Genomic DNA, 13,710 nt, shown 5'->3' with positions numbered 1-13,710 from the left:
AACGGAACTTCCCCTATCAATGCATTGCCTTTAGAGTGACACTGACTTTTTTTTTATATAGCGTAGACATGGTTTATTACCTATAAAGAGCACGATAACATCGCTTGCGCTGAGCAGAAACGAAACGCATAGTTACAGCTGTTGACCTGTGGGAAGCTGTCACTGGAACGAATACCAAGTTATTCCTCACTGGCTAGTTGGTTCATTCTGAACATTGTAAACGTACTTCGCGAGGGCCGTTTTGTGTTACGTTCGGTATATTTAGATCACATCGCTACAAGTTCAAACGGTTATTGCTTGTTTTCCTTCTAAGCTCGTAAACATGGCCTGGTTTCTTTTGGCAAGAATAATATTGACAAGCAGCCGTGGGTATTTGTACGCCTAGATCAGACCTGCGTGTTTCAATGACCTTCGTCATTCTTGCTAAATTAATGGCTCTAGGTAGCGCAGGTGCAACGTTCCCTGACTTATGTGTCTTGACGCTGGTTAAAAATAAATTCATTTATAGTTAGCGCTATCTTCTCTATTTTCCTGTTTTCCGCACCTTTTTTTAGGTGCTTGTGCCCAGCAGTACATTTCCAAATGTTACAATGCAATGCACGCGTGTCAGACAATGAAGAACAAATTGCAGAACTGAGTCTGAATGTGAAGAATGCATATTACCATGCACATATGTTGTTGCAGATATGTTGCCTAATTATATAAGTTTTATCCATGAACAACACGATGACTCAAAAGCGGCTGCTTTTTTGAGTGAATGGTGCCACCTCGAGAGTAACAGCTACCTGTGGCAGATTGCAAAATGAAACGCAACAGTTATCAAATATGATCGAGGTAATTATGTAATACATAAACACCTCGGTCATGAAGTCGTCGAAGTTGGTCACTGGACCCGCTATGAGTCCCGGGAAGTAGAGCAAGTAGGCCAGAGCGTGCAGTACGGTCTTTCGAGCATTCTTGCGGGTGCTGGGTGGTCGGTCAATGAGGTCCACGGTGACGCTGACCAATCGGAGCACGTTCCAACCAGAGAAGAAGATGGACGCTTCGAGAGAGCGGTTGCCACCGATCACGCAGGCCGAAAACTGCGATCATGCGAGCAAAAGGAATCCTTGATGAAAAAAAAATGGCTGCCTGTCTAGTAATCGAGAGTAGATGTAAGTATGAAATTCCTATCAGCAAAGCAGACTGGTTGGAAACTATAGCAGCCACAATTTCAAAATAGATAGAGTGCATGCTCGCAAGGGCACACTCAATGCACCTTACCACGCAAACTAAACATTTTACACCCTTAAGGGTGTAAATTGGTTAGTTTTTCGCACGGTGTAAGAATAGTTTAGGTGAGAGAACGCCCCCGCTCTTCGCTTCGCAACAACGCTCTGCTTCTCAGCTCCCTCAACAGATGGCGCTAGCAACTAATGCCCTTTCGGCGCAGAAAAGCAGGCACAGCTCGGAGCCACTTTAGCTGACGATCGGTATGTAAGACGCAGTTTTGCTTGGCTATGGCACCGAACGCGGCTTTTATAAAGCAGATCATTCAATTAAATATGTTCTTTGACCTTTCTGCCTTATAACATCATATGATTGAATTCATCAAGCATGCAGCATTCAGGTTTATGTAGCCGGTCCAAGCAGCGCGTCTTTGGCAATGTTCCAATCGTCTGACCGATATTAATAATTGCGGAGGTGGCCAGAGGTTTCTGCAACACCAAATATCACGTCAAAAAACGTTCGCAATATTTACGCTTGCCCTGTTCACGGTTGTAGGCAGTCAAGAGTACGTGAAGTTACATTCAGATTTGATTTTCAGCCTCTCACGAGGGTTTTATTATGCGATAACATGAGCGTTGGCGATAAGCGCGAGAGAAATTTAATGAGTTAAAGGAATAGACATAAAACGCTAACTACATCTTGGCCAAAAAGCGGCTTATGAATTGTCACATCCCATTCAACATTTTCTTGTTCGGTGTAACATGCATGTCTTCGACAATCAAAATTCGACGCTTTCCCATATATATACATTTTAATATTCTTTATGACTCCTATACTTCACGACACGGATGCACATATTTGTGTGGGTGGCAATCCTGAATTTAATTTATTTGGAATGGAGCAGTAGTACATTTATAAATGAAACACTTTACATACACACAAAAAAGGTTACATCACAGCACACCCTTATCACAGTATACATAAGCATTATTGCACACATAACATATTACACATACACATCTCTCTTCTCCTGAAGCAAAGAATTATACAAGTTTCGACAACTTACGCAAGTCTTGGTTCTTTTTTACATGCTTATTCTTTAGCTGTCTGCAATACTGCCGCATGCGTAGGCACACATAATAGTGCAACAGCTTGGCAAGAACATCTTCTTTATGAGCAGCACATGGAAACGTGAAGGTGAAATTTTCAATCACTGCATCTGTCGTGCGATCATATACATCTCTCTCACCAGCGTGTTTTGCAAAGTGCTCCTCAGCCTCTTTGAAAAGAAGGAACAGATGCACATTCGGATGTGTGAGCCCTCCTCTCGTTTTGCAATTTACCAAGTCGGCTTCTGGTAACTTTGAAATACCTTTCTGCCCAACCAAAGCATCCTTACAAATTGTACAGGAAGTTTGAGTGGCAAGCTTTCGTGACACAAATCCAGTGACATAATATACAATGCAGTCTACGACGGCAGCATCTGAATAATCATGCTCAAACACCTCATCGCATTCCCACGTTTCCTCACTGATGAGGCCATCTAGTTTTTCCTTCAGTTCATGCATTTTATCAGTGTGGTGGAAAGGTGCAGATTGGAAATCTTCTCTGAAATCACTCAGGGTCAGAAAAGCAGACTGGTTTTTTTCAGAAACTACACAGTTACCAAACTGTGGTGGCTTAAGCAAAGAATACAAGGAAAGCATACGGTACAGTTGCAAAAATGTCGGAAATGTTGGATGCTCATTTTGGCCCCCTGCTTGTCTTATGATACCAAAAAAGCATTCCAACGGATCCTGGTTCATTTTGGCTGTCAGGACATACTTGAACTCGCACTCTTTCAAAAGAAATGCTGACAGTTCCTGAACAGACTTAAGTGTAACACGCAGGCCTTCAGCAGTAGACTGCGTTAAAAAAAGATCTTTGTGAATTTCACCCCTCACAACTTCCTGCTCCCAGCTATCAAGCCACTTAGATGCTGACTGTAGAACATGAAAGTCTTTGCTTTCAAGGGTGAGGCCTTCTGCAGCAAAGCGACGATTGAGGGCATCAAAAAGATCATTCATTAGGAGCGTAAACTCTACAGTTGCTTCGACATTCTCAAGCCGTGGTGCGCCTCTCCTTGCATAGAAGGAAATGCCCTTAGCAACTGAGTTGCTAAAAATTTGCGTGGCCAGCTTCACTCGCATTTTCAGCATATGTGATGGATTGACATGACAGAAACTCAATTTTGGGCACACCCTAAGCTCTGCTGCATTTTGGTGTCAGCAATAAAAAGTGCATCATAGCACGACCACTTAATAATTTTCCCCTTTATTTTCAAAATTTTCTTGCCATAAAGACGATTTCTAATACACTTGAACAAGTGTGGGGTATCTGCCACGGCATACACTTTTCTGGATGGATCTAGTGGATGCTCGAAAGCATTCACGACATGTCCTAGAGCACCACTTACGCCAAGCTGCTTCCACATGGCCCTATTAATAGATGCACCGTCACAGACCACACCATCAACATAAACTCCTGCCTGCTCTAAATGCACAATGCACTGAAGCAACAGCTGGGCAAGGAGTGTACCCTTAGTTGCTCCTTTTGATGCGAATACTGCCACCGGTTGTAAATAGCTGTCAGCAAAAGGAGCAAAAGCAAACACTAGACCATGTTCGGCCAGCTCATTGCTTTGTCCACCTTGGTCTCCATAGTCAACAAGTCCAGCATATGTCATGTTCTTCGAGTTTACAGTCATCTCTTTCCTGACTTGTATCTCATCTAGAATGAGCATACCTCTGCGTTGAAAGGGAGTCTTCTTTGCCAATTTAATTTTGAGAGCTTTAAAAAAGTGCTCATCAAAACCACATTTGAGCCCCACCATGCTTATATATCTTCTAATGGTGGATGTGCATGGCATTGGCAATATGTTATTGCTTCGTAAAAATGCGTAAGTAGAGGGGCTCCTGATGTTCAGCAAGAGGCATAGCAGCAGCCAGTCATCTGTATAGCACCTATTATTTTTTGTAGTGCACTTAGCTGTAGATATACATTCTTGCACAAGAAGAAGCTGCATTAGTGGGATATCGAGTGATTGAAGTTTCTTTGTGATATCCTCCACTTGCAATTTAATTATTTCAGCTCTACTCTCCTTCAATTCTTTAGTGATTAGATGGTTGCGCTTCAGCAGCCGTGCTTGGGCCTTCTGCAAAAGAGACCTTGCATGACGCAAAGAATCAACTTTGTGTTTCTTGGTAGGTGAGACAGACAGCCTGATGCGCTTCAGTGGTTGCCTCTGTATCACTCGAGCAGCTTGCCGCTCTGCATGGATTGTGAGGGTATCAAACAGACTGCTGCATGCACGACATATACTTCCCTCCGGTAACAACATTTGGCACCTTTTATGCCTCCATTTGCTTTGGCAGTCAACGAAAGCAGACTCAGGCTCCACAGAAGGAAAGTCCTTCAAACTGGGTCCCCCACCACAGACACGTACACTGTCAACAGTTTTCAAGAGATGTTCAACTTGTGATGTCGATTCAGCAACATTATTTACACCCACTGCACTACAATCAACCGGCTTGCCAAATATATACACTTGCACAGCCATGTCACTATTTACATGCACAGTTTTTCTGTTAAAAAGCACACATGCCCCATCACTTGCGCGCAGCAGAGAGGCGTCGTGGAACACGAGGTCACGATACCCTTCCAAGTCAATGCGATGTACACCCCACGATGGCGTCGGAAGGTACAAAGTTGACGCTGCGCAGAACATTTCATCAAAAGCTGAAGTGCCGGGGTCACTTGCCGCGACGACATCGCTGTTTTTGTTGACTTCATCTGAATTTTGGGCTGTTGCTGCTTGTTGCTGGGTTTGAAACCCGATGCTGGTACCGCTGCTGGTCCCGCCTGTGCACGTAGAGCAAACTGTACGGCAAGCATGCCGCCTTGACTGTTTTCGGGAGTCTTCATCTTCTTTGACAAATAACTAGGCGCTCCTTCAAAAATAGTTGGCAGGACGTCCTTTGAAAGTCCTGCTCTTCTGTTGCCAGACATCAGAACGTGGTCATTCAGTTTTGCAGACCACGTTTTCAAAATAAAATGTGGAGCGAAATGTTTTTCGCACACACGGTCTGTCCGTTGAAGCACGCGGTCTTTGCGAGGGATCGCCCGCCTCCATGCTTCAAGCCGGGCTTGGTCGTGCGGTGGCGTAAAAAGTGAAAACTTTTCTTTACACGACTTATAGCCGGTATCGCAGTAAGGTACAAAGCACTTACCCATCGCGAAGCACACTAAATCACGCGACCACGTTCACAAACACAAGTCACATTTTCGACGTGAAGCAGCGTTGAGTGACGGGACAGCAAGGGGCGCGCGGCGGGGGAGCAAGCAAGAGGTAGGATGGATGGATGGATGCTATGAGCGTCCCCTTTATAACGGGGTGGTGACAAGTATGCCACCAGGCTCGGAAAAAAAAAAACCTTTTTTTCTTTTTTTTATGTTGGCCTAATGCCTCTACTTCGATAAATTCTATCTTAATGGAAAAAAAGGTAAATTTTCAGCTGAAGTTCTCTGCCATTTACGGCACACTGTCCATATTTTATTTTTCCAATATTTATTTTTGTCCTTTCTCTCTAATTTTCTGCCACCAATACTCTAACCGTCTCTTACTTATTTCAATCGCGGGTGTGTTCAGCCTTCCATTGTTGTCCCTAAAACCCAAGGCTTCCTGTAGGCTCGTGCCCAAACGTACACCTGGGTGGATATCTCCACATTCAATCAGAACATGCTCCGCCGTTTCCTTATCTTTCCCGCAGCATGTGCATTGTTCTTCTTCTTTACTGAATCTTGCTTTATAACTACGCGTTCTAAGGCAACCCGATCTCGCTTCAAACAGTAAAGCGCTTCCCCTTGAATTATCGTAAAATGCCTCCCTCCTTATTTCATTTTTGCTCTTTCGGTAGTTACTCAAAGCCGGTTTTTTCTCCATAGCTGCCATCCAGTAAATCCTCTCCGCCTCCCTGACTTTTCCCTTAACGCTCTTTGTTGACATATGGCTTACAATACCAGCCGTATATTTACTAGTGAGTCTTCTAGTTCTTTTTCTCCACTGTGTGTCCACGCTCTTCCTATACAAATAACGGAACACCTTCTCTGCCCATCTACTCTCCTTCATATTTCTTAGCCTTTCTTCGAACCTTATTTTGCTCTGCGCTTCCCTCGCCTCAAAACCTGCCCACCCCATATCGCCCTTTACAGCCTCGTTTGTCGGTAGGTGGCTAGTTTGGCGCGCCCTCTCTGGAGGAGCTTCCTAACCAGAACAGCATGTGCCTCTCCTCGCGAAGCCGCCGCTATGCGCCGTTCTCTCACCTAAACTACTCTTACACCGTGGTTTTTCGACAAACACCCTAATGGTGCTTTAAAGTAGAAAGCTGGGCAGGTTAATGCTGTTTCATCATGTAAAACATAAACTTACATAAACTTCCTCGCACAACGTTGGGTCTTTTCTGCTTCCTGACGTTTTGCTTCAAAACCAGTTAAAGCAGGCTTGTTACTATGCGATGTGCATAAGACCCCTGCTACTTCTTCTCCCCCTTTCTATACAGCACTTCTTTAAAACGTAGCTTCTTTTCTTGCTTTTTTTCATATAAGCAACCGCTCACGCCTGTAAAATCATGAAGATAAACCTAATCCAAAGCACAGCATATTTCCGTGAATCCACCACTAGTCCCTCGTAGCTTTTGCAGCCGCAGTTGCGCCATCTGTGCACAACTGCTGTTACTAAAACTCGAGTCGACGCGTGTCCTGTTTTGGCGCGATTGTTCGCCGAAGAAAGACTGCTCAACAGGCAAAAGTGAATAGGGGCGTTTTCATGAAGAGATTTATTATCCACGATTCAACTAGACTTTAGTTTGGCGTTATCAGCTCCTTGCTGGGAAACGTCCATGTGATGTTCATATTCCCTAGCTTCAGGGTCACAACTTCAATGTCAGGTAAGGATTATGTCGTGGAGTGCGCTACTAACACACGAAAAGAAGAATTGTGACCATTGTTCGCGCTCGTCCTGTAATTACTTTATACGTTCATTTCGTGCGTCTTTCTGTTTGACCAGCGTGCTTTAGGTGTCGAGCTGTGATCGTTGTTTGTCCACGCGTGTCCTGTGTATGCCCATTTCATGCGTGCTCTCTGCCTGAGGTGTGCGCTGCAAGTTTCGAGCTGCTCGACGTTCTTTGCGTGGCATTGCAATTTGTTACTGCAGCCTGCATTCTTTCTCTCTTGTGGCGAAACAATACACAGTGGATGCTCAACTACCTCTACGAGAACACATTTAACTTTCGTCTTATACCGATTCCTTAAAAGATTTACCAACCTCTTTTTTTTAATACTTTGCCACAAACCTAACACAAGCATCCTGTTCGGTTTCACTGCAGCGTACGTGTCTTGCTTCCGCCTAACCCATTATCACTGCGCTCAACTTGTATCAAAGCGGATCTGTTTTACCATTCCTCATTTTATTTACTGAGTGGATCCGAACTAGACGTTGGTAAGGAGGAATGTTCTTGTGCACACGTATTGCACAATGTTGTTTTATTAGCAATGCATGAGGATTAAAACCAGCACTGTTAAGTATTCATATGCGAAATTTAGCTTCATTTTACAGACAGACCACCCTCGCAATGAGAAACTTTGCAATTCACCTGATGAAATCCAAAGAAAAATTTATTCTGTTTTCGTTTTTTGTTGTTGTTTTTGTTCTTGGTGTTTTTTCTTGGCCTGCCGCCGCCTTCTGCACGAGCCGCACCACACAGAAACGACTCTAGCACCCCACGGAAGTGACGTCATGAATTTTCCTGTTAGGCGCGCCGTTTCAATATGCCGTGATTTCACCAAATCGGCACGCTGACCACGAGAAGTTCCGTACTCATCGACCTGCCGTTAGCTGTACTTTCTGCGGCTATTACAGCTTTCTACAGGCTCTTTGATATTGCATGCGTGACTATTCTCGCAGAGTGCGCTCTATTAAGATGAGCTGTTTGAAGAATGAATGTACTTTCTTGGCGAGACACAGAAAGACAGGCGAACTTAAGGCGCAACTGGCTGCATCGGTTTATCTGGTATCCGCGTCATAAATGTTGATTAGCACAGTTTATCAAGGCTCTGATGGCAGCGAGACGCACAACAGTCGTGGTCTTCGAGCTGAGAGCCAATGGGTGCCTAGATTTCACGAACACCTCTTGGTTATGTATGGTTATGATGTATGGTTATGTATGGTTATGTATGTATGGTTATGAGGACATCCTCATCCTCAACTATTCAAACTGTAAGTGAAGCGCCAAAATCGAACACTTATACCATCCTGTTTCTGCCTGCACTTCCTACCGTCAGCATGAAACGCCTTAACAGACAGTCTGTGTCGAGGTCTCTGGAAACGCTCGTGCCAAATGAGATCACGGACATAAGAGTGAACGCCAGAAAGAATATACTGGCTGTGGACGTTTTGCACGCAAGTGCGTTGGGCGTTCTGCGCAATGTAACTGACTTGGACGGCAACCAGGTGCGCTCTCATGTTCCCTTGGGATGTGATGTAGTAACCGGCGTGATATACGACATTGATGTCGCTATTTCCAATAAGGACTTACAACTTCTTGTCAAGTCAACAACTGATACTCCAATTGTTGATGTCACCTGGCTAGGCAAGTCTCGCTGTGTGAAGATTGCGTTTAAGAGCACATCACTCCCCTCTCATGTGAAGGTGGGGTACTTCAGACATGCTGTGCGGCCTTTCATTCCAAAGCCTCTCCAGTGCCGTAAATGCATGAAACTTGGACATGTGAGCAGCGTCTGCGAGAATTCGGTGGTATGCCACCGCTGCGCCGAGCACCATGAAGCGGATAAGTGCGTCGCAACTGTCAAGAAATGCTCTAATTGCAATGGATCCCATGAAGCCACGTCGAAGGACTGCCCGCGGATTCAGAAGGAAATTGCCATCTTGAAGGAGATGGTGCGCGATCACTCATCTCATCGAGAAGCCGCAGCTAAAGTCAGAAGGCGTCGTTCACGTCGACGTCGGTCTTCGAGGACGCCCGCTACCTCCTCGACACGTTTGCGTGATCCCTCATCAGTACCACCTCCTTTGCCTCCCAGACCACATGCCGTGGGAAAGGCTGTAAAGGACAAAGCCAGTGAGCATACCCTAACTGCGACAGAGTTGCCTGCACTTCAAAGGGAAGCAGCATCAAGCGAACCGAAGGAGCTTCATGACGGCCAGTCCGCGCTCCCGGTTCGAGATCTTTCCAACCAAGACAGGCAAGTGACTGCCTGTCTTGGTTGCCTCCTTCTTCTCGCCAGAAAAGAAGAGCCGCTGCCTTCTTTTCTGGCGAGTAAGCAACGATCAAGGGTTAAAATTGTTTTTTTATACTGATGAAGTAGTTAATCTTTCAAAATTAGTTTTGCCGCATGAGTTGACAGCCCATTTAATCCCCGAAGTCCCTAGTCTTTTCTTCTCAGCAAAATATGTCAAAAAGCAAAATTACGCATAATCGTCAGCCGTGATTGCTAACCCTAATCTGCTTGCTCCCACTCGACCACTTCAACTACCAAAGGCCTACGCACAAGAGGAGGTCACATAGAATTTCTGTTGCGCTTTCTGTGCCTGATGTGTCTCGCTCAAGATTATCGCATAATGATTCACTTAGGAATGTCGGCTTATTATATTTACTTTGGGTGCGCATCCTCAGACTTACCTCAAATCGAGGAACGAAAGGTACGGGCAGTGTCGTCAGGGCCACAATCACCGAGCCGGTCACGTACGCCAGGGATCTGCGATGCAGGAGCACCGCCACATACGACGCCGTCGCCATGAAGATGGCCCTGAACCACACGTCTTTGGGGAAGCATAGAACCATGAATACGAGAGAGTAGACCACGTAGAACAGCAGGAGGAACTGCAGGGCCACAGTGATAATGTCTTGTGGCAAATATGCCTCAAAAAATATTAATGTAAAACATTACGGCTTGTGGTAAAAAAAATGCGACTTCAAGGCATAACTTGAGTTGCGTGGCGGACGTCACTGTATCGACTTTCGTGAACGCACACAAGGAAATTGCACGACTACCTTTGGCGTATTTGTGTCGGGTGTTACTACAACCTGACTACAGTGTGTGCAAAAAAGAGGCCTAATTTAGGAAAAAGAAACGTAATATGTTTTAAACAATACGTCCTGTCATTGTGACGTAACATATCGTAGGCCCTTGAACAATCGGGAACGTCGATCCAACTCTTTCTCTTTGGCATGCGCGCAAACGTCATTAATGATACTATCTGGGGTATTACGCCTCGAAACTATGATATATTTATGATAGACGCCGTAGTGGAGGGCTCCGGAAATTTCGACTACCTGGCGTTATTTAACGTTCACTGACATTGCACCTCTGCACGAGGCCTCTACCATTTCTCTCCATCGAAATGCGACCTCCTCGGCCGGGATCTGAAACCGTGACCTTCGGGTAAGCAACCGGGCGCCGTATAGCCACTGCTCAACCGAAGCGGAAAACACTGTGAAGTCAATAAGACCGGAATGCATACGATGATTCAGTTGTTGCGAAGGCCACCAAGTCGGTAAATTTTGTACAGCGCAGCCTGAGACATGCATCTGCTTTTTTTTTAAATCAACGACGTATTCAACATACATTCGACCTTGAATACTTAAATACGCTTGTCCCATGTGGAACCCCTGGGAAAGCACTTTAAGTGACAAACTTGAAACAATACAACATAGAGCTGCATTCGAAAAGAAAACCACCTTCACGGTCCTCATTATATTTCTTTGCGAAATGAGCAACGTTTAAAATTTCTAGAGTACCGTTCCAGATCTAATTTGTATGCTAATTTCTCTTTGTTCGTTTCATTAAAGAGTGGAATCTCTTGTCTAATGAACAAGTGTACGGTATAAATGAATATGTGTTTTTCTCAACATTGAAAACCCCCTGCTGCCGTGCCTTCGGGCTAAGCGGGGTAATCATTGAATAAAGAAGAAAGTATAAAGGAACAAGTTCGCAAGTTAACTTCCAGCAACGCGAACACATGGGAAACTGCACACTGTTGGCCTGCGCTTCGGGCTGCACAAAGTTAATTGTTAGATTGGGCAAATGGCATTCAAATAATACAAAACTCGTTAGCTCAAAAAATAGACAAGGCTAACGTCCGGGTCTGCGCTGGTCCCCTTCTTTTTTTGTGTTTGTCATGACTATTGTTCGCACCGAGCAGTTTAATAAAGGACGAATATAAGTTCCCTCCTTGTGTTCAAACGCAAGACCCTTGCCAAGAACGCGAACCTTTTACGACATGTGGTATTTTTTACCAATGAGACAAGGTTATATGAACACTCTACTTGTAATGGACTGAATCTAATCCACCTTGGTGGAGCAAGGGCTATACGGTTTGGGCTGCTGACCCGAAGGTTGCGGTATCGATCCAGGTCGCGGCAGCCACATTTCGACGAAGGTGAAGTGGTAGAAGCCCGTGGGTATGCAATGTCAATGGACGTTGAAGAACACCAGATGGTCAAAATTTCCGGAGCCCTCCACTGTGGCGTTCCTTATCATCATAACGTGGTTTTGGGGTGTTAGAGAACCTGATATCAATATTATCGACTGAATCGGCTGTGTGTGACACAAGAGGCCAAAGGCATAGACCCCATGCTTGTGCTTGACGCATTAACTGCGTTCTGCCTAGACAAGCGTACAAATGCAGCTTACAACTCATCGCTTGCCACACATGCGTAGTGATGACTGCATGGCTTCTTATATTCAGCCGTTGCGCCTACGCATCAACATTATCACAAAAGGTTACATGCGGGAACTCTAAAATGAGTTCCTAGTCGACAGATGCAATGCACTCTCTGCGTGCAGCAAGGTGCTCTATCAATGATACGGCAAGGTCGATGGCTTGGCATTCCACCTAGCACGATCGCGAAAGGCGTTAAAGTTCAAATGACATGAGCGAAATACAAGACGAGATGCTCTGTTCTCAGAGTGACAAAGTGCTTTCGAATAGCGACTGCGATTGGACAGTGGCACGCGCAACCGTCAAGTAGGATGGCTAAACACATTTTTTTTAGCCAGAAGTGTTTTGCGCTTGTCTTTCCTTGTCTGCCCCAAACATATGTGTGTTACAGTCGGGGAACTTGCTTTATTTAGCTTGATAAACCGGCTGCGTGTTGAAATCAGGTGTGCATCAACCATTCAGTAAATAGGGTATACCGTATTGCGTCGTAATAATGAATGGGGCTTTACGTGTCGAAACAACGATATGATCACGAGCCCTGGCGTAGAAGGCGGCTTTAGGAAGTTCGAAAACAGGGTGTTCTTTAACGCCCGCTGACGTCATGCAGCACACACACCTCGCGATTTTCACCTTCATCGAGATGCAGCCTTCATGGCTGGGATCAAACCCGCTACTTTTGGAGTCAGCGTCCGAGCATCCTGTACTGCCGTACCTCACTGTCATGTTGTGCAATAGCTTGGGAAAACGAATAACATAATGTCACGTAGTTAGTATTCCGTGTAAACTAGGGGATATCATTTGGCGATCCTCTATAAAAATTACAGGGGAGTCACTTCAACAAGAGCCACTACTGTTCTTATCTTACCCTTTGCGCGAACACCGCCACGAGCTGACCAATGAGAAGGTGAGCCAGCATCCAATATCTCATCGACCAGAAGAGTGCAACGATTGCGTCCCATTCGAAGTCACCATAATCCTGAAAGTAGTATACACGTCATTACGTTAGGTGTTCCAGATTGACGCAGAAAAATATGGGCAGTTGCAAAGTAATATGAAAAAACAGGTAGGCATAGCTCTAAGAAATAAGATGACCGCAAGCGACTCAAAAAGTGAAAAAAGAAAGAGTGACTCATACCCATGTATGCATTATGAAGAAACATTTACCTGGGTGAAATGCATTATGCGAAAGAAAGAATAAAACCGGTGGTTAGTATATGTCCGACAATATGGATACAAAGTGGCCGGAAATGTAGTCAGGGAATATGAAGTGTTGGGTGGAGTGACCAAATTAAGATGCTGATGGGCATGGCATTGAATGAGTTGGCGCAGAACAGTGTAAATTACAGATCACTGGGGAGATGAGCTGGTGGACTTCAACTTGGTAGAATTCAAACGGTGTGCAGTGCACAACCGTCAACTCCGACGCAACTCAGACACGGATACACTCGGATAGTGTATTCGCTTTTTCCGGATCGCATATCACGGTGACTGGAAGCGGTCGCGCGACCGAGTATGTCGCAAATGCCAAAGTATTAATAAGACAAATCACCAGTGGTCTAAAAAAAGGTCGACTGTTTTTCGTTGAAAGAATGGTTTCTTTCGCCTCGCTATTGTGGTCACCATGCCCACGTGCATTCGAGAAATCAAGCACCGATCCAGCGGTTTACGCAGAACAGTTTCTGTCGTGACCACATGTAACGAATTTGCGACCGCTTGCGATCGGT

General features: G+C 45.1%; 1 protein-coding gene across 1 annotated transcript in view; it reads right to left on the bottom strand.

Annotated features, from left to right (window-relative positions):
• Window positions 1-13,710, bottom strand: part of LOC119168557 (protein-cysteine N-palmitoyltransferase HHAT-like) — a 76,220-nt gene that overhangs the window by 55,594 nt on the left and 6,916 nt on the right. Inside the window, exons 3-5 of the mRNA XM_075867743.1 lie at window positions 12,852-12,962; window positions 9,945-10,145; window positions 858-1,082 (exon numbers count right to left, since the gene is read on the bottom strand). Coding sequence (XP_075723858.1) covers window positions 858-1,082; window positions 9,945-10,145; window positions 12,852-12,962 — 537 coding nt within the window. The remainder of the gene's footprint in view (window positions 1-857; window positions 1,083-9,944; window positions 10,146-12,851; window positions 12,963-13,710) is intronic.

The sequence above is a fragment of the Rhipicephalus microplus genome, chromosome 6, assembly GCF_043290135.1.
Source record: "Rhipicephalus microplus isolate Deutch F79 chromosome 6, USDA_Rmic, whole genome shotgun sequence".
Classification (NCBI taxonomy): domain Eukaryota; kingdom Metazoa; phylum Arthropoda; class Arachnida; order Ixodida; family Ixodidae; genus Rhipicephalus; species Rhipicephalus microplus.
The sequence above is the reverse complement of the archived record's forward strand: the minus strand, read 5'-3'. Positions and strand labels throughout refer to the sequence as shown.